Here is a 21,518-nt window from a genome sequence, read left to right as displayed (position 1 = left end):
AGACAGGCAACCCTGAGCAACGATTTTCCCGTGCTAGGGTTTCCTCGCCTGTCGAGTGAGAATAATAATAATAACAATACCTACCTCCTAGGGTTGCTGTGAGAAATAAATGACAATCCGCAGAAAGCGCCTGCAACGGCGCCTGGCTGGCATACAGCGGACTTGTTAATAACGTTACAGCCTTTCAACTAAGGGCGCCTGAAACTCGCAAACATTTTGTTCGGGTGTGGATTCGCTCCCGTTAGTTACAAAACTTGGGATCCCGAGACCCGGAAAGCAAGGGGGGAAAATAAATCGGGATGGGGCCAAGGGAGAGCTGCTGCGGCAACTTTTACCCAGCGGAGCCCACCTACAGCCTCGGCCTCCCGGTCTCAGGTCTCCGCCGTTTCTTCTCAAGGAGTCGGTCGGGGGAGCGGCACTGCACAGCTTTTCTCCAATCAGACACCTCAAGGCTGGCGCCTGATCCAATCTCCTCCCCTGGAGGGTGGGAACGCGAAGTTCCTACCTGCACCTGTGGCAGCGGTGACAGCCTCCTGGGTTATTTTCTTTTCTCCCCCAGCTGCCCCAGGGTTCTGGTTTCCCGAATCACTTGGCAAATAACCAGCAGGTGGGCAGATGTCTTTTTTGCGTTCCTACGGACGCGTAGGCAAGTTCGATGCGCCGGAGTGAACAGCCAGGGTCCCATCTCTCAGCCGGCTCCCGGGCGGTGCTAGCAGGGAAGAGGGACGCGCCGGCGAATGAAACACTACTAGCCCGGAAAGCCGGCCTGGACCTTCCACCCGGGGCAGCGAGTCTGGCAGCCCCTCGCCGCCGCCCCCTCCGACCAGAACAGACTGCGCTGCGAGCCCCGGGCTTCCGCCGCAGCGCGCAGAAATTCGAGGTGCCAGAGGAGACCAGCAGCAGCGCTTGATTTAGCTGGGCTGCGGGAATTCCGACCTGTACACTTTCCAGAAGCCTGATCTCTCCAAGTCCGCGCCCAGGGACTCGAGCCCCGGCTTCCAGGTTGACCCGAGCGCGCCCCCTTCGTGCTCTCGGCCGCGTTCACCGCGCGGGGCCTCCGGGTCCTGTGAAGCCCGAGCAGGTGAGCGACTGGGGGTGGTTCGGCGTCCGCCGAGACAGAGTCTGGCCCCGGGGGTCACCCTGGGGTGCTGCCTGGTACCTCCCAGGTACCCGCCTCCCGGAGCCCTAAGAGAGGCTGAAAACCATGGACGCTCCAGGACTCCGTTTTCTGTACTTTTGCGTAATTTGCCATCTTTTCCTTGCGCAATTCGTACAAAGCCCTTCCGTGCTCACAAAGTTGATGATTGTGAAGAAGAAAATGTAGGTTAGAGGAGAGGAAGCAGCATCAGGACACCTTACCACCACTGTTAGTAAATGACTTGGGGGTACGGGTTGCTTTTCCGATCTGCAAAGTAGGAGGGAATGGGATGTTTGCAGACGCAGTTGCTAATTGTGCCTGAGGGCGTGGGTGCCTTTTGTACCGAAAGAACTTTTGGCCGTTTTTTCTTGTATTGTTTTCAAGTCGCTGCCCGAGTGTGTCCTCAGGGCATCCTGGGGAGGAGCCGGTGCTGCGGTTTCGGGGCGCAGCCGAGGCCGCCCCGCCGCCTCCCGTAGGCGATCAGACTTCCTCTCCCTGGCGGTTCCGGGAGGAGAACCTCCTACAACAAACACCGCCGAAGTTTCCCTCTCCAGCGCGTTCGCCAATCCCAGGAGCGCCCGGCGCGTGGGCTGGGAAGGAGCCGAGCGGAAACCTGGAAGTGAGCCGCGGCGCAGGCGAATCCTGCGCGTTGCTGGTGGTAGCGTCCAAGAGACCCCGCACAGAAAGTGGGCTGGGAGTCTCGCTCGCTGTACCCGCACCTAAGTGCTCAGAAGCGGCCTTTTGCTCTGCAGAGGGGGGTCTTAGAAGCTTGGGGAAGAAGCACATTGTTTCGGAGTTCCTTGTTGCGTTCTTTCTCCTTGGGAGGAGGGAATTGCACAAGGAAAAGAAGAGAAGCCTTTACTTTGTAACTGAAATTCTCCAGAGTTGAGTTGCGTCTTACAGACTCGGTGCATATTTTAATACAAAACTAAGGGAAGAGGCCATTTGATACTTGGCTTCGTCTCAACCGTCAGCCGGGGGTGACTTCAAAAAGACGCAAGATTGGGCTCTGGGGAGTAAAAGGAAGAATTAGGATGGCAGTTTTCAAGGGAAGTTAAGTCTAGACGTGCTTCTTTGAAAGTCACAAGGCAGAAGTGGTCAAAAGCAGAATTTAAAAGAACCAAAACAAATATCATAAGCTTGTCCTTCTCTCCTACTGGGATATAAATTCTCCTAAGTATCTCATCGAAAAGGCTCCTGGGACGAAAGTCGATGGGGGCAAATCTTGGAGGGAAATTTCGTGACTGTTTGACCATGGACTAATTAATACTCACCGTTCACCAGTAGAGAGGATGCACTTGGTTCCCAGCGCCCTCCTCCCAGGTGCTCATCCAAAGGGAGGCCGCCCTGGGCCGGATGGGTCACCTTTGGGCGTCCATCTACAGTCAAGCAGTGTGGACAGGGCGGTCATTTTCCCTCTCGAGACGGGTTGATCCAGAGGGGTGGGAACGTCCCTTGGGTCCCCCGGGCACGCTGACCACTGCACTGCACTTCCCCTGAAGGAAAGGCAAAGGTTGAAGCCAAAGAGTTCAAGGCTCAGCCTAGAGACCAGGTGATGGTGCCCTGGAAGACACTTCCGCCAGCACCCTATGGGCCGCAGTGGCGTCTAATGCTAATGTGGGCTACATGGCTACGGGATTGGGTCGCTCCGACCCTAGCCGATCCGGTGCCAGACAGCATAAGGGAGGAAATGGGACTGGGGGGGCACGTGACTTCAACCAACCCAGTAACCAAGTTTTGTTTTCTTCCCCAGCACAGGCCGCTGCCTCAGCATCCACCCCGCAGCCCACGTGTGGCAAGCCGGGGAAGGGGTGGAGTGAACGGCCGGAGACCACGTGGAGAAAGGGGCCGCTTTGGCCCTTCCATCTGGGTGCCGGGAGCCCCTAGGCCCTCCGGCCATGGCCGACAGCGGCGGTGCTGGCAGCTCGGGCCCCTGGTGGAAATCGCTCACCAACAGCAGAAAGAAAAGCAAGGAAGCCGCAGTGGGGGTGCAGCCTCCCGCCCAGCCCGCTCCCGGGGAGCCCACGCCACCTGCGCCGCCCAGCCCGGACTGGACCAGCAGCTCCCGGGAGAACCAGCACCCTAATCTCCTCGGGGGCGCCGGCGAGCCCCCTAAACCAGACAAGTTATACGGGGACAAATCTGGCAGCAGCCGCCGCAATTTGAAGATCTCGCGCTCCGGCCGCTTTAAGGAGAAGAGGAAAGTGCGCGCCACGCTGCTCCCGGAGGCGGGCAGGTCCCCGGAGGAGGCGGGCTTCCCTGGTGACCCCCACGAGGACAAGCAATAGCCCCAATAGCCTGCGCGCTCCAGGACTGCCTACCCAGCACTACCCCAAACCCCCAGTTCCAAACCCGAGACTTCAGGCCCGCCCCCTTAGGTGTTGTCTCATTCCACCAAATTCAGAATATTTACACAATGCCTTCATGATTTTATTTTTCTGGAAATTGAAGTGTCAATTGGGTTCTCAATATTTCATGACTCCAAGGATGCATTAAATATTTATTTGTGGTAAGAGAAGATACCTGCCGCGGAGGAGGGTGGCATAATTATTTTTTTTCAAAAAGCTATTCTGGGGCCCTGGCCCCCTGGCTCCTGTCACAGCTCAGCTTGAACTCTGTAGCCTCTCAAATGAAGAAGGTGGCTGTTATTTAGGACTCCGTGGAAAGCAAATCACAGTGCTGTTTTTAATGCCTGAGAAATGCACTTTAGGGGTACCTCGTAGACTTATACCTTAAGTGAAGGAGTGGGGGAGGAAGAAGCATTCTTAAGTAGAAGCATTTTAAAATAAGGCAGGATTGCTTTTAATGTTAAACTACAAAACTGTACAGCCTATTTTAGTGTGGACTATTAAAACCCTTGCACTGTAAGACTTAAGGTGACTTTTGTATTTTTTCCATTCCAAGACTGAATCCCATCATACTTAAAAGCAGGCATGCAAAGTCCGAGGTGAGAGTTAATCATTTGCCACACAACAACAGTGACTACTGGAAAGCTGCAGGGAAGAGAACATTTCTGGAAACCAGCAACACCTGGACTGGAACTTGTTAGCCAGATATCCCTATTTATCAGCCAAATTCGAGGAAGGGAGAGAGGTACCAATTCATTATTCCTAAATTCACCTTTTACTTAAGTGCATTTTCACAGACTATAGTAAGTTACAATGCTAGTAATACATCCTTTTCAGTATCCATTGTTAAACTTACTAACGACTGTCTAAAATTAAAAAACAAGGCCGGGTGCGGTGGCTGATGCCTGTAATGCCAGCACTTTGGGAGGCCTAGGAAGGTGGATCACCTGAGGTCAGGAGTTCAAGACCAGCCTGACCAACAAGGTGAAACCCTGTCACTACTAAAAATACAAAAATTAGCCGGGCGTGGTGGCAGGCACCTGTAGTCCCAGCTACTCGGGAGGCTGAGACAGAAGAATTGCTTGAACCTGGGAGACAGAAGTTGCAGTGAGCGGAGATCGTGCCACTGCACTCCAGCCTGGGCATCTGAAGGAGACTCCATCTCAAAAAAAAAAAAAAAAAAAGACAACTCTGTGCAGCTAAAGAGGTGGGGGTATTTTCCCCACCCCTTTGCTTTAAACGCTTATTTCTTTAAAGTATGCATTTATCTAGTTTCAGACCCTTTAGATCTAACAACCTGAAGATTCTTAACAAAAAACTGTTTGCTTTTATTATGAACTTCAAGAAAAAGAGTAAACGAATACCATTTGCTTTGAGAAAATTACAAGAGAGTTATTGTAGTAGTTAAGAGGCACTGGGATCTTTTCCCACCACAATTCAGTTCATTTATAAACACCCAGAAATGCATGGCAGGGAAATTATATTGATCAAAGTGTATATCTTTGTAGATAATGACAAGCAGGAACTTAATTATAGCTTCTCGATTTGTATATGTAGACAAGCTATTTTTTTGTTTCTCTCAAATTAGTAATTTATAAAGTAGCAAAACATGTCGATTGTTAAAAGAAATTTAACAAAGAAATTTGATGAAGATGGCTGAAATGAATTTAAATTAATGAATCAAGCTTTGGTGCCAGCAGAATAATACAGCTAATTTTGATACATGAGTTTCCACATACCAAAGGCCTTACACTAAACGAAAGCGTTTATCTAGAGGTTATGAACACCTTAAAAGAAAGTATGTGAAAGGACTTTTTTAAGCATGAAAAGACATTTTCATTGTATACGTAAAACTGGAAAGTATGTGACCAAAATCTCATCCAGGTGGGCTTCCTGGATGAGGAAGACTACATTCAGTTTAAATGGGCCTACCATCTCTAGATTCAGAAAAAGAAGAGGGAATTGAGACTTGGCATGAAAAAGGAATTCATGATAAGGGACAGGATTGGGGGTTGGCAGAGCAACGGGAGTGAATATAGCAAATGTTGTCAAATAAGGCTTTGGAAAACCTTCAAAAAGTATTTTAATTTCACTCTGTAGAAAGTAATCAAAATTACAGTAGGTAACTACCCAAAATGTTCTCTCCCTCCTTCAGGAAGACCGATAGATCAGGACTGTACCTATTTATAAAATTAAGTCTGCAATTACATAAGTTTAAAATCCTATACTAACCCTTTCATCCAGTTTTATTGTTTTAAAGAACTTTTTTCTTTAAAATTACTGTAGATGAACAAAACACTGTCAAGTTTCAAGGTTCTGTGTCTGATTTTGGATCCCATCCAAATCTACAATTGCTGCAGATAATCAATAGCAGACATATAGCAGAGCAATGGAACTTATTACCATATTAACATGACATCTTTACCCCACTGTTCTGAAAGAATTTAAAACCATGCTAATGCAGTTATGACAGTGAATGCAATTCACAATCTGCCATTAAGGTTTGTAATTACATCGTTTTAAAGCAGTCCTAAATTATGCAGTGGGAGGAATACACTGATTTAATCCCAACTCAGTGAAATCAGAAACCCAGCAAAATTGGTGGGATAGAAAGATCATAAGGAAGATGAGAGAATTTGACGACGTGTCTTGCTGGGATTTATGTGCTTTACAGATGTTTAATTACATTCCAATAGTATATACAGATTTAATTTTTTTTAACCTTGAGATAATTTATAGTAAAAAAAACTGTTGAATTAAATTTGTAGTCAGAAACTTTAAATTATCTTACAAATGAAATTTCACTCACAAATTTGGAAGCCATATCAGAAATTTTAACACTATACTTCCAAAGATATGGGAAAAAAAGGAACAAAACTCTAGCAGTGTATTTGCTACATACTTTTGTAACCACGATAATTATATACAAAGGGTAGTTTTTGCCCCAGTGACTCTCCTTGCAAAATCGGTGGCTGCGCAGTGACTCATATTACAGGTCACCTGTACGTCCCTTTGTGTCTGTACTTCTATTGTTCAGCACATTCTGACTTGCATTTCAAAAGCACAAACCCAATTTTACATATGCAATTAGGATGTTCTGCTTTAGTATAACACCTGGAAATATTTTTTCTGCTTCGAAACATTATGTGAACTCAGCAATTCTAGTCCTGCCAAGTCCTTAGAAGGGAAATAAAAACCTAATGAGCATTGGCTAAAAGCTTTGTCAAAAATAGTGCTTTTCCTGAGATGCGCAGAAGAATATTTGGGTGCCTTGAAAGAAGCAAATACTAAAAATGAGCAGACAGAATTTCAAATGAAAGGTAACTTGAAAGAAATAAGTGAAAGGACACTGATATTCAGTGACCCCAAGAGACCTTTTATGAAAAAGAGAGAAAGAATATTCTTTTTCCCCAGCTGAGAAGTGTCAATCAGACTAGAAACAAGCACACAAAAAGCTAGCATGATATAGTAAGGAAAATGGATTTTTTCAAGTCTATTTTATTTTTAGAGGGTTTCATTATAACATAAATGTGGGAGATTGTTTGTTGAGATAAATTCATGTTTACCTCCATGACAAGTAAAAAGTGGGACCAGAGATATTTTATACATTTGGATGTCAACATGCAAATACCATAGACTAAGGCTAGGTGTGATGGCTCACACCTGTAATCTTAGCACTTTGGGAGACTAAGGTGGGAGAATTGCTTAAGCCCCAGAGGTCGAGGCTGCAGTGAGCCGAGACTGCGCCACTGCATTCCAGCCTGGGTGACAGAGCAAGACCCTGTCTCAAAAAACAAAACAAAACAAAAAACAAATATCATAGACTAGAAACAAGTGTGGAACCCACAGCAAAGTTTGTCACTGATGGGCTGGCTGTCCCATTGCAGCATGTTTCTTCTCACCTGTTCTCTGTACTCCCTGACCCCATTCTTACCGTGCCTCCAAGGCATTGCACATGCATTCCCATGAGGCTCAGGGATACAGAAGAGGGGCTGCTAGGAGGCCCATGAGCCTTCCCGGACTCCTGCAGGCACAGTGTGTTGCCAATCACTTTGTTAGAAGAAGACCATGCAGATTTGGAACATGGGCTGAATAGTGTTCATGGTGACAGAATATGACCACTAAGCGGATAGGATGTAAGGAAACTAAATAGACCTTTCCTTAGAAGAAGACAGTTGACCATTTATTTAGAAATGGCAATAGCTGTAAACCATGATAAATAAGATGGACAGTGGAATAAAAGCAGTCCTTCTGGGAATTCAAAGCAAGGAAATCAGCTGTGCTTTCAAACAAAATTGTACTACAGATGATGAAATGATAGACTCATAATTATGCCAAAGTTGTTGGCATAATATTCTGCAATAATGAGATCCATGAATGGGGTGTCTTTATTTCTGAGGTGTGGAACAAGACTGTTTACACAGGAAATAAAAATTTCTGGCCCTAAAATCAGGAAGGTTCAGTTTAAAGAAACTGAAGATCCCTAACCCTAAGAAGAACCAGACACTGATTCACCTGCTGGTTAGGTAGGGATTATGGGACCAATGCTGGACCTCCCTGTGACATTTAAGAAGGTATTTTCCTGTGGCCGGACACAGTGGCCTGTAATCCCAGCACTTTGGGAGGCCAAGGCGGGTGGATCACCTGAGGTCAGGAGTTCGAGACCAGCCTGGCTAACATGGTAAAACCCTGTCTCTACTAATAATATAAAAATTAGTTGGGCATGGTGGCACACACCTGTAATCCCAGCTACTCAGGAGGCTGAAGCAGGAGAATCACTTGAACCCAGGAGGCGAAGGTTGCAGTGAGCCAAGATCGTGCCATTGCATCCCAGCCTGTGCGACAAGAGCAACACTCTGTCTCAAAAAAAGAAAAAAAAAGGAATAAGGAATTTTCCTTGAGTTATAAGTATCCTGAATTAGGCATTTCTTTCTAGTAGCCAGTCAGTAAGCATGCCCCTTGATTGATACCCCGCAAGGATAGCAGCAGAAAACTGTAGTTTTCAAGACACCTGAATATAGTCTTCTCTCTGACTTGCTCTTACGTAAATCTTAGGTGATAGGGGTGTTAGTCTACTCTTCTATAAAACTGGGGAATTAGTTTATATTCCTGCTCTAAAACTCTGATTTAGTATTCTCCTATTCTGAGCAACTCATTGTAAAAGTAAACTCATAAAATGTTCATTGTTTACTTTGAAAACAAAAGGCACCAGCTGTCCAGTACTGATTGTTAAGTGGGGCGATGGGAGGGAAGGCTGAGAAGTATAAACTGTGTTACAGATGCCACCACCACGGTACTGCCATTTGGCCTAATGATTGGGGGTAATCCTGCTATCTAGGAACAAGAAGCCTCATTATTCATTTTCAGAATCAAATTGTGGAAGAAATATCTTATTATAGTCGATTAGCATCAAAAATTGTGCTTTCATGTCTATTACTTCATTTGTTCCTCATAACTAGCTCTTAAGGGTCCAAAATTCTGTCAACCCACCTGATTGTCTACTCTGTTTAAACTCAATTTTTCCATTCCCATTGATGCTTTCCTATGTCAAGAATTCATTCCCTCCAGGCACAGGGGCCTGAAGACAATTGTTTCTTCACTCTTCTCCATACTCTGTTTGAAATCCTGCAGGATAAGGTTAAACCCCTTCACCATGTCGAGCTATTCCTCGTGACAGACAACCCCTGATGCATGGTTGTGCTTTGCCATGTCTGCAAATATATGTCAATCCTGTTGCCTCTGTTGGGCATGTTCTTTCCCCACCACCTGCCTGGCAAATCCTCAATCAGCCTTCAAGACTCAAGAATCTCTTTCTATTTAACTGCTATGGGCCTCCTTCTCCCAAGCAGATCTGATCACCCTGTTGAGACACATCTATAAGCCTGTGTTATCCCCCAGCAGGAACTATAGTATATAAATATGATCTCATGTCTCCCTGCCATTTTAGTCATGGAGCTCAGGAAAATTCAGGGGGCAATGTTCATTCCTTATGAACTTTCATGAACTCATGGTTAATCTACAAGGAAGTAGACCCTTCAGATAGAACAAGCAGCTAGCATGTAGCTCTCAGCAGGGCCACAATCTTTTCTCCTCTGGGGAAGCAGGTTATGTCTGGCAGGTAGAGAAATGTCTGGGGGAGTCCATTCGGGACAGAGAAGCCACATAGTAATTTGAACAGAGTATATTTAATATAAAGAACTATTACACATAACAAAGATTGATTGCTAAGAAGTAAAGGGAACCCTAAAGAACATGTTGCTCATGCCAATGAGCAGCCACTACCCCTAGAACTGAGACAGAGTGCTCAAAGAAGAACCCCTTTTCTCTCCAACCCTTCAAACCTTATTGGAAGTGACTCGGCCATGACCCACTGATTGGTTGACAAGTTGCCATGGTGCCCCACAAGCAAAAGTTGCTGGTTACTGTATACCAGTAGGTCCTAAAGCACTAATCATTAAATGCTTTGAGCTTCATGGATAAAAATATCATAGGAAATACCACTAGGTTAATACAGTATGGGGAGGAAATTTGTATTCCTGTAGCCCAGGCCGCATCAGTTTTATGATATCTCCTTCTATTTAACACACTCTTATGAGACAATCCCCTCAAAATAAAATTCAAGATCATCTAAAGTTCTTGAAGGGCCCTACTTGGTCCAGCCTCTGCCCGTTTCTCTCCAGCTCTCTCTCCTCGCTCTCTCTCTCTCTTTCTCTCTCCCTGCCATCTCTCCAAACACTCTCCATTCAAGTGAAAGTAGGCTCATTTCAGTTCATTGACCACCATCTCTCTTCTACCTCCAGGTTTTACAACATGTTCCTTCCACCACTTAGAAACCCTCCGGGGGTTTAGGTTTTCCAAGAGCTCAGGAGCTTGATGAACCTCTTGAGATATGCTCTTTCTTCACAGACTTCCTGTGATTTTCAGGACACTTCAGCTGCTTGAGCAACCATATATAAACAGAACTTGAGCGGAGTTAACTAGCCTCTCTGACTCTGTTTCCCTTGTTAGTAAATGGATGTGATAACACCACTTCATGGTGTTTGCATGACCTAAGTGCACATAAAAGCATATCTCTCAAAGACGAATAACACAGTCTAAAAGTCCTCAGTAATACAGCTGTTTAAATTCTTACTCTTGAATGGGCTGAAGTTGGTCTGAAGGAGCTATTTCAATGTTTTCCTTTAAAAACTATCTAGAATTTGGAGGATCCACTTCCTAGGAATCTCAAGAAGTCTGCTTTTTAGAAAACTGTGATTATGTCTTTGTTCCAAAAAATCAAGGACAGTTGACACAGGAGAAGGTCTAGGAGATGGAGGAAAAGAGGGGACTATATATTCAGTCCCTGAGATGACAAAAAAGGAGAGTGGGACTCTATGTTGTCATCTTTATGTCCAAGAATGAATCCTGAGCCTGAGATTGTTTAGTGAATGAATTTAAAGTGTTCCCAGATTTCCAAGGAGGTGGTGAAATAGAGAAATGAAGAGGCAATTGGCTTTATGGCGAAATGCAATGGTGAGTTTCAGCAATATTTAGGCATCGCTTAGGGTACTTACAAGAACACCACTTTCTCAACAATAAAATCTCTAAAGACCTGAGAACCACCATTCTCCCTGCATTTCTTATCCTAGAAACAGAAGAAAGACAAGGAAGCAGCTTTGTTCTCACAATCCACATGGTTTACTCAAGCTCTTCACTTTTGTACAGTGGGTGGGAACTTTTTGTTGGGATGGCTTCACAGAGGCAATGATGGTGAGAAATTAAGACAGGCCTCAGGTGGCTCCTTGGCAGGTCCCTGGGGGCATTTTAAAGCCTAGAGCCTTGGCCGACCATCTGTTGCAGAAAGTCTCTCTGAAGCTGAGTTTGCTGAAGAGTGTGTTTTGATTGAAGGCAGCTACTCACATCTTCACCCTGGGATGTATTCTAAGTTTCTTTTATAATAAGGACAGTTCTCAGGAATTACAGGGAGAGGTTGAGGCAGGGGAGCCTAGGCAACCACAGAGCAGGAGATGTAGCCTAATGGGGGTTCCAAAAGGCATGAGAGTTCTGAAAGGAAGTGCTATGGCATCCCACACACTCCCTTGTTGGATATAATCACAAAAGGGAAGCTGTGGCCCCTGCTGACTCTAGTAGAGCCAAGACTACAGGAACCAGAGACTATGTCGAGGGAAGAAGTCAGTTCTTTTCAGTCTACAGGGACACAGAGCTAGGGTTTCTTAGGAGTTAAGGGTAGAATTTTACCCATTGCCTTCTTTAATTGTGGGAACACTTCATTTTTGTATTGTAATATTTAATTTCCAGGCTTTATAATTTCAGTGCAATTCAACAATTACTTATTAAGTACATAGTACACACAGGCCTTTGTATGAGGGCCCTGGAGCCAAAAATGAAGACAGAGATGTTGTTACTGCTTCACATACTTCATAAGCTTAAGCCCTGGCTATGTCATTCATATAAATGAATGGCATATAAAGAAATACTCATTTATTTATGTATTCATCAAATATGTATTGAGTTTATTAATTCTTTCAATTATTCAATGTGCCTATTAGGTCCTACGCAATGAATTATACTGTAGGTGCAGAAAGAAAATAGGATCTTAAGTTTGCCCTGCAATATAGTATAGTAAGAACAATAATAGTTTAGAGACTGGTGTTGGATCATTCAGGAGCCTTTCAAGATATTTTAGTTAATTAATTGCATCTCAGATAGTGTTATTTACCTGGAGGCATTAAAGATGTTTCACAGCCCGAGCAACTCACCCGCTTTGCTTATGGGCCAACATGTACCTGAGCCAACAGGTAGGAGACCATCAGAGTGTGATGCTCTGCCTCTTAACTCATCAAGTTTTTAGAGTTCAAGAGCAGTCACAGAGTCTGAAGCAGCACTAGATGGGGTGGGACATCTCCCTGGAGATCCTAGAGGCATGCCAAACTAGGATTTTTCTCTTCTGCAAGCCCTATTCCTTACCCTCTCATCTTCTCAACCTCTTTGAGTTCTCAAGGCACACAGATTCACTTCCTGGGGACAAGTTGCTTCCATCCCAAAGCCAGAGGCCATGTCTAGCCTCCCCAGTGGGAGAATTCTGAAATGTGCTGTGCTGTGCAAGTTAACTTGTTCTCAGTTGGGACGGAGGCACTAATTGGCCAGTCTATCTGTTCCTACAGCATTACTTCTCTTTATAATGATTATCAATGAGAGTTCTGCTTGTAAGTTCTGTGTGAGGACAGGAGATAACCAGGGAATGACAATGTTCTCTTCCTCTGGCAATCAGTCTATTGCAGAGGAAGGCTTGTGAACCTAGGCACAGATTTAGGACCCATGGGAGGCTCTTTCAATGGGAAAAAGTCCAAGGCTGTAGCCACAGATCACCCCTGAGTCAGCAGCCTGCTTTTCCCCTCAGTCTCTCAGGGAAGTGGTAAATGTGGATGACAAGTTCACTAAATCCAATCTGATTTGCATCCTTCCTTTCTTCTATTCATCAGACCATCAGACTTCCTGTTCTCAAACTCATTGAGTGAGATACTCATTGAAATATTTATTTTTAGGATTTTCTAGCTATAAAAATGCAGGCTTGCTGTCTGATATGGTTAGGCTTTTTGTCCCCACCCAAATCTCATCTTCAATTAAATCCCCATAATCCCCATAATACCCACATGTCAAAGGAGAGACCAGGTGGAGGTAATTGGATCATGGGGGTGGTTTCCCCCATGCTGTTCTTGTGATAATGAGTGAGTTCTCATGAGATCTGATGGTTTTATAAGTGTTTGGTAGTTCCTCCTGCATTCATTCTCCTTCCTGCCACCTTGTAAAGAAGATGCCTTGCTTCCTTTTTGCCTTTTGCCATGATTATAAGTTTCCTGAGGCATCCCCAGCCATGCTGAACTGTGAGTCAATTAAACCTCTTTCCTTTATAAATTACCCAGTTCAGAGCAGTTATTTATAGCAGTGTGAAAACGGACTAATACAGTAAATTGGTACCAGTAGAGTGGGGTACTGGTATAAAGATACCTGAAAATGTGGAAGTGACTTTGGAACTGGGTAACAGGCAGGCAGAGGTTGGAACAGTTTGGAGGGCTCAGAAGAAGACAGGAAGATGTGGGGAAGTTTGGAACTTCCTAGAGATTTGTTGAATGGCTTTGACCAAATGCTGATAGTGATATGAACAATGAAGTCCAAGCTAAGGTGGTCTCAGATGGAGATGAGGAACTTCTTAGGAACTGGAATAAAGGTGACTCTTGCTAGGCTTTCACAAAGAGAACGGTGACATTTTGCCCCTGCCCTAGAGATCTGTGGAACTTTGAACTTGAGAGAGATAACTTAGAGTATCTGGCAGATGAAATTTCTAAGCAGCAAAACATTTAAATTGCAACTTGGGTGCTCTTAAAAGCATTCAGTTTTATGCATTCACAAAGAGATGGTTTGGAAATGGAACTTATGTTTAAAAGGGGAGCAGAGCATAAAAGTTTGGAAATTTTGCAGCCTGCTGATGTGATGGAAAAGAAAAACCCATTTTCTGAGGAGAAATTCAAGCTGGCTGCAGAAATTTGCATAAGTAACAAGGAGCCAAATGTTAATTGCCAAGGCAATGGGAAAAATGTCTCCAGGGCATGTCAGAGGCTTCATGTCAGCCCCTCCCATCACAGGCCCAGAGGCCTAGGAGGGGAAAATGGTTTTGTGAGCTGGGCCAAGGCCTTGCTGCTTTGTGCAGTCTCAGGACTTGGTGCCCTGTGTCCCGGGCATGGCTAAAAGGGGCCAAAATACAGCTCAGGCCATTGCTTCAGAGGGTGCAGGCACCAATCCTTGGCAGCTTACACGTGGTGGTGGGCCTGCAGGTTCACAGAAGTCAAGAATTGAGGTTTGGTAACCTCTGCCTAGATTTCAGAGGATGTATGGAAATGCCTGGATGTCCAGGCAGAAGCTTGCCGCAGGGGTGGAGCCCTCATGGAGAACCTCTACTAGGGCATTGTGAAAGGAAAATATGGGGTCAGAGCCCCCACACAGAGTCCCCACTGTGGCACTGCCTAGTGGAGCTGTGAGAAGAGGGCCACTGCCCTCCAGGCCCCAGAATGGTAGATCCACTGACAGTTTGCACCGTACACCTAGAAAAGCTGCAGACACTCAATTCCAGCCCATGAAAGCAGCTAGGAGGGGGACTGTACCCTGTAAAGCCACAGGGACAGAGCTGCCCAAGACCATGGCAACCCACCTCTTGCATCAGTATGACCTGGATGTGAGACATGGAGTCAAAGGAGATTATTTCAGAGCTTTAAGATTTGACTACCCTGCTGGATTTCAGACTTGCATGGGGACTGTATCCCCTTCATTTTGGGCAATTTCTCCCATTTGAAATGGGTGTATTTACCCAATGCCTGTACCCCAATTTTATCTTGGAAGTAACTAACTTAATTTTGATTTTACAGCCTCCTAGGCAGAAGGGACTTGCCTTGTCTCAGAAGAGACTTTGGACTTGGACTTTTGGGTTAATGTTGGAATGAATTAAGACTTTGGTGGACTGTTGAGAAAGCATGATTGGTTTTGAAATGTGAAAGGGACATGAGATTTGGGAGGGGCCATGGAATGATATGGTTAGCCTTTGTGTCCCCACCCAAATCTCATCTTGAATTATAATCCCCATAATCCACATATGTCAAGGGAGAGACCAGGTGGAGGTAATTGGATCATGGGGGTGAAGTGTTTGGTATTTCGCCCTGCATTCATTGGCCTTCCTACCACCTTGTGAAGAAGGTGCCTTGCTTCCCTTTTGCCTTCTGCCATGATTATAAGTTTCCTGAGGCATCCCCAGCCATGCTGAACTGTGAGTCAATTAAACCTCTATCCTTTATAAATTACCCAGTTTTGGGCAGTTCTTTATAGCAGTGTGAAAATAGACTAATACATTGTCCTAACCATAACTACCTCTCTAGTTAATAACAAGAATTAGAGGACTTCATTCATTAGGCAACAACTTACAAAAACTCCCTGAGGAAAATGTGCCATGCAGAAGCATCTACAATCCACTCCACCTGGCCTAGTAGCTGAGAAGTGGTCACAACTGCTGCCAAGGAGGCCAGAATGCTGATCATAGCTGACAATCTATAGGGCTTTACAATTTAGAAAGCACTCTCATACCCATGATTTATGTGATCCATACAAGAAGTTTGTGGCAGGCATGTTTGATGATTATTCCTAAATCCACACCCCTTTGCTACATGACTTTGCAGTTCCTTCCATCAAGAGGTGGAGTCTATTTCTTAAGCTTTTGTCTGTGGGGCTAGTCTCATGACTTGCTGTGGCCAATAGATGTTGTGGAAGTGATATTATGCCAACTCGAAGTCTATTAGTCTGCTCGAGCTGCCAAAACAAAAATCACAGACTGGGTGGCTTAAACAACAGACATTTATGTTGTCACAGTTCTAGAGGCTAGAAGTCCAAATTCAAGGTGCCATTATTGCTGATTTCTAGTAAGACCTCTCTTCCTGGTTTGCAGATGGCTGCCTTCTCACTGTGTCCTTGTGTGGTCTTTCCTGTCTGCATGTGCTGAGAGAGAGATTCCTGATGACTTTTCCTCTTCTTATAAGGCCACTAGTTCTAGCTGATCAAGGCCCCATTTTTATGACTTCATTTTACCTTTATTATCTTCTTATAGGCCCTGTCTCCAAATACAGCCACTTTGGGGGTTAAGGCTTCAATATAGGAATTTTCGGATGACACAATGCAGTTTATAACACCAAATCCAGGCTTCAAAGGGTCTTGTCAGCCTCCACTCTCTCTTCGGACCCTACCTCTGACTTTAGATGGGTCTGGGCTAACCCACTGGAAGAGAGAGACCACATGAAGCCAAGATCAGCTGTCCCTCTGAGGCCACCTGAGACTAGTTGGCCACCAACCAACCTGGGCACTCATTGAAGATGCTTGAGAAAGCCTAGATGAGACCAGACCACCCAGTTGAGCCCTCTCCAAATCGGTGATTTGCAGAATTGTGCAAAAAATTAATTGGTGGCATTTTAAGCAGCTAAGTTTGGGGGGTGGTTTGTCAAGAAGCAGAATCTAACTTATTTGGCAGATACTACTTTTCTCTGCATGTTTTTGATGAAATATGGAATCTCCAAGAAATTAAGTGATTACTCAAGGTTCCATGGCTAGTAAGTCCTAAAAAGTTGAGTCTTCTGAATTCAAATCCTTTGTGGATTTTTGGAGGGTTTTTTTTTTGTTGTTGTTGTTTGGGTTTTCTTGAGATAAGGTCTCACTCTGTCATCTGGCTGGAGTGCAGTGGCACAACCTCAGCTCACTGCAACCTCTGCCTCCTAGGTTCAAACGATTCTCATGCCTCAGCCTCTTGAGTAACTGGGACCACAGGTGACCACCACCACGCCTGGTTAATTTTTGTATTTTTAGTAGAGCTGGGGTTTCACCATGTTGGTCAGGCTGATCTTGAACTCCTGACATCAAAGTGATCTGCCTACCTTGGCCTCCCAAAATGCTGGGATCACAGGCATGACCCCCTGCTCCTGGATGGTTTTGTTCTGTTTTGTTTTCATTAGCCTCTGATTCTGCTCCAAAAATGATCGACTCAGAGTCTGGAAACACAAAGACATTGAAATGGGGCAATTCATGATGAGGCCTTTTCTGGCAAATTGATTCCTAATGGACTTTAGAGTGAGTGTGTTGTGAATATGTGTGTATGAATGTGTGAGTGTGTGTATGTGCAAGCATTTACCTATATTTCCTCTGAAGGATACAGACTCAGGGTTTATCAGGCTCTTTGATGCCAAATGCCAGAAGGTCACTACTGAGTCTTACCAAGTAACTGCATGTTTGTTTATGCAGACCCTTGTGAGCAGTGAATAGCTTTACTGGCTGTGATGGATTTGGGGCTTGCATGTTTATATCAGCCTGATGGGGATAGCCTCCGGGAAAGAGTGGGCATGTGTTTCAATATGTTCCTTAGCAATAGACCTCAGAGAGAGTTTCTCAATCTTTCCATGATATGCTGAAGGCTGTTGTAGAAGCTGAGGTCAGGAATAGATCAAGGGTGTAGAGACACACAACTGAGTTGGAAGATGATTGCTGTTTGAGAAGAGTGACAGACAAGGGCAATGAAGGGGAAGCTTGAGCCCTGGGACTCATCACTCCCATAAGACTTCCCTTGTACTCCAGCCCATGGAGCTTTCTGCTTTCACTAACAAGCATAACCCCAGCCTCCTATTGCAAAATCTTTGGTTTATTTCCAATATTCTGCTCTTTAAGGCAATGCTAGATAGAATAATTTGAAGATAGATTTTGCAACTGATAAGTTTATCTGTAAAATTAAATTCTAGAAGAAGGCATCCTAGGTCAAAGAGTATAGATTTCACAGTTTTGTTTTGTTTTGTTTTGTGTTTGAGACAGACTCTTGCTCTGTCACCCAGGCTGGAGTGCAGTGGCATGATCATGGCTCACTGCAGTCTCAACCTCTCATGCTCAGTCGATCCTCCCAAATCAGCCTCCCAAGTAGCTGGGACTACAGGTGCATACCAGCATTTCTGGCTACTTTTTGTCCTTTTTGGAAGGCAGCTATGCTAACTACTACACCACCAACACCTCTGCACCTCTACTATTTTTAGTAGAAATGGGGTTTCACTATCGCTACTTCACAAGCCAGACTGTTCTCAAACTCCTGGGCTCAAGTGACCTGGCTGCCTCGGCCTCCCAAAGTGCTGGGATTATAGGCGTTAGCCACTGTGCCTGGCCCACAGATTTTTATAGGTAAATTTTATTGATATTGTCACATTGTATCTATAAGGGTTGTACTCATTTACAGCATTCACAAGCAATGTACAAAAGAGCTATTTCCTCATACCCTTGCCAAAGACAGTCTTATCAAACTTTTGGATTTTAACTACTTAATAGGTAAAAAATGGTATATATCTTAGAGTAGTTTTAATCTGCATTTCTATTATAGGTGAGCTTCAGCATCTCTTGGAACATTTCTATATATTTTTATGTGAACTCTGTTGATATTCTTTGTGCATTTTTGACCATGTTGTTGATTTAATTGGTCTCTGAGACATATGCTAGTCTTATTTATCTGACTAGGTTGCTTTTTAATCACATTTATGTTATGACATTATTGCACTGTTATATTCTTCAACTCTCATGATATGGTTTTGGAGGCTTTGTGTGTGTGTGTGTGTGTGTGTGTGTGTGTGTGTGTGTTAAAGGATTTGTTATGGATATCCAACCAGATTTTAGTTCCCTAAGTACAGGACCAGTGAATTATGTTTACTTCTTTGGCTTACTGAATGAGGGAGAACAGAAGAACTGAATGTTACCTGGAGACCGGGATCTCACCTGTAGTGGATGGAATGGACCTGAAAAAGATACGTCCTAACCTCCAGAACCTATGAATAAGACCTTATTTGGGAAAAAGGTTTTTGCAGTTATAATTAAGTTAAGGCTCTTGAGATTATCCTGGATTACCTAGGTGGGTCCTGGATAATCATTCACATACACTGAGTCAACTAATTGCCGCTGCTGAAGAAACACAGAAAGAGCAAAGGGGCAAAGACCAGGTGAAGAGGAAGGGCAGAGACTGGAGTTAGGAGCCAGAGCCCCAAGAGCACCTGGAGTCCCCAGTGCCTGAAAGAGGCAAGGAAGGCTGTTCCCTTGTATCCTCCAGAGGCAGCGTGGCCCTGCCAATACCTTGATTTTAGACTTTTGGCCTCCAGAACTGTGCGAATAAACTGTGTTTTTTTAAGCCACCAGTTAGTGATCATTTGTTTTGGCAGCCACAGGAAACAAATACATCATCCTTAGCTCCTGTGGTTCCTCCCTATCACATCAAGTGAATACACATTACTCTGCTGACTGTTGTGAGAGGAGGAGAGGAAGGAAGGACATACAGAAAGCATAAGAGAAGAGGGAAAAGGTGAGATTGGAGTGGGGTAGAGAATGTCAAAGAGAGGAGAAGAAAGAAGAAAGGAAGAAAAAAATGAAACAAAAATGAGCAATGAGGTAAAAATGGGTTGCTGTCTGCTCAGACCTTTTGACCTTCTCTTTGTCCTCATCGGTCCACACACAGCCTCTCTTCCTTCTTTCCCTCAGCCTCCCACAGCCCCCCATGCACCTGCCACACTAAGCAAGTTCATTTTTGTGCTGTTCCGACTTCCTGTCCCATCCCACGTTCTGCTTTCCAATCTGCAGGCGCCAGTGAGAGGGGAAGAAGCCTGAGCAGAGGGTCTTGCTCACCCAGAAAGTTCCGCTCCACATCCCATCAGTCACCCTATAGAGAGGCCAGGAGACCCGGGCCACTTGCCAATGCAGGGTCTCCTGGGCTCAGGCAGATACCCGAAACTTGCCACCTCAAGCACCCACTTGGAATGCTTCTGCTGTCACATCACTCTGCTCTATCTGCCACCCACAACCCAAGTAAGTTAAACAGAGGAAGTGGCCCAGAACTGCCAAGTGTGCCCTCAGAAAAATTTCCAAAGGCAGAGGTCAGGAGGCTGTAATCATTTTGGGGATTATCTTCTGGGCTTAAGTCGGGGCTTTAAGCTTCTCTGTGCTGCCTCTAGTGGTCACTGGAAGGAATGCTCCCCTAAAGGACGCAAGGGCTGCTGGAGCAAGGGCAGTTGACTGTTTTGTTTTTGTTTCTTGTTTTTTTGTTTTTGTTTTGGTTTGGTTTGGTTTTGCTGTGAACAACATGTATAGAACCTAAGTGCCATCCTCTGCCCATAGACCTCATCATTGTTCACAAATTTCTCACCCAGTTTTTGAAAAATTCCCTGGGTTTTCATCTGGGCATTTTTGATCATTTTTTTCAGAGAGGATTTTTAAGCCTTTTTAAAGAATCTCTCATTTTGTGATCTTCCATTATTTTTGTAAATATTTTAAATTTTAATATGATAAAAATCCCTTGTAGTGTACAGTTCTATGAGTTTGGACAAATTCATAGACTGGTATAACAATCACCCCAATCAGGAGACCAGATGATCCCCTCTCTCCAAAAATTTCTTCCAAGTGGCCCCTTTTAATCAAATCCTTCCCCACCTGTAAGTCTTAGTGACCACTGATCCACTGATATTACCTTTATCCCTATAGGGTTCTTTCCTGCAGAATGCCATATAAATGAAATCCTACAATCTGTAGCGTTTTGAGCCTTGTTTCTTTCACTTATGATAATGCATTGATTAGCATAATCCATCAGTTTTGTCAAGAGTATCACTAGTTTCTTCCTTTTTGTTGTTGAGTAATATTTCATTTAATGGATGTACCACTGCTTGTTTATCCATCTGCCCAGTGAGCAATATTTGGGTTGTTTCCAGGTGTTTGCAATTATGAATGGTGCTGCCACAATTTCTTGAATACCCGTTTTTGGTGAACCTAAATTTTCATTTCTCTATAGTAAACATGTAGGACAAGGGTATGTTTGAATTTATTTAAAAATGCCAAACTATTTTCCAGAGTGGCTTTATTATATTGTGTTTCCACCACTAATGTATGAGAGGTCTTTGCCAGTACTCGATATTGTCAGTTTTGTTTTTGTATTAACCATTTTAAGAGATACATAAAAGTATCTCATTGTGACTTTAATTCACATTTCCATAGTGATTAATAAAGTTGAGCATCTTTTTGTGTGCTTACTTACTATCCATATGTCTTCCTTGGTAAAGTGTCTAAGTCTTTTGTCCATTGTTTTAGAGTTTGTTTTCTTGCTGAATTTTCAAAGTTCCTTATATAGTCTAGATATTCTTTTGTCAGATACACGATTTGCAGATATTTTCTCCCAGTCTTTAGCTTGCCTTTTATTTTCTTCACAGTGTCTTTTATGGAGCAAAGGTTTTTAATTTTGTGAATTCCAATTTAGCATTTTTTAAATGTATTAGACTTTAGATGTCATGTCTAAAAACTCTTTGCAAAACTCAGGATTTTGAAGATGTTCTCTTATATTTTCTTCCAACAGTTTTTAAATGTTATATTTTACTCTTAGATCTACGCACTATTTTAAGTTAATGTTTGTATATAGTAAAAAGTATAGATTAACTTTTTATATG

At 44.1% G+C, this 21,518-nt stretch overlaps 1 protein-coding gene across 3 annotated transcripts; it reads left to right on the top strand.

The window, feature by feature from the left end:
• Positions 1-494: 494 nt before the first annotated feature.
• On the top strand, positions 495-4,006 carry PRR15 (proline rich 15). Of its 3 annotated transcripts, none has more exons than XM_054494685.2 (2): positions 495-1,081; positions 2,892-4,006. In XM_054494685.2, exon 2 carries the CDS (start codon positions 3,037-3,039, stop codon positions 3,424-3,426), a length of 390 nt encoding a protein of 129 aa, XP_054350660.1. In that variant the 5' UTR covers positions 495-1,081; positions 2,892-3,036; the 3' UTR covers positions 3,427-4,006. The 3 variants fall into 3 exon arrangements, with proteins under 3 accessions (XP_054350660.1, XP_063523495.1, XP_054350661.1); XM_063667425.1 differs by having other exon boundaries at positions 536-2,461; XM_054494686.2 differs by having other exon boundaries at positions 538-1,081; positions 2,897-4,006.
• The last annotated feature ends 17,512 nt before the right edge of the window (positions 4,007-21,518 follow it).

Source organism: Pongo pygmaeus, chromosome 6 (assembly GCF_028885625.2).
Source record: "Pongo pygmaeus isolate AG05252 chromosome 6, NHGRI_mPonPyg2-v2.0_pri, whole genome shotgun sequence".
NCBI classification, from domain to species: Eukaryota; Metazoa; Chordata; class Mammalia; order Primates; family Hominidae; genus Pongo; species Pongo pygmaeus.
This window is presented reverse-complemented; position numbering and strand designations above follow the sequence as displayed.

Bases quoted from the DNA above. Each gene is read 5' to 3' on its own strand.
- PRR15 (XM_054494685.2), top strand. From the start codon at position 3,037: ATGGCCGACAGCGGCGGTGCTGGCAGCTCGGGCCCCTGGTGGAAATCG.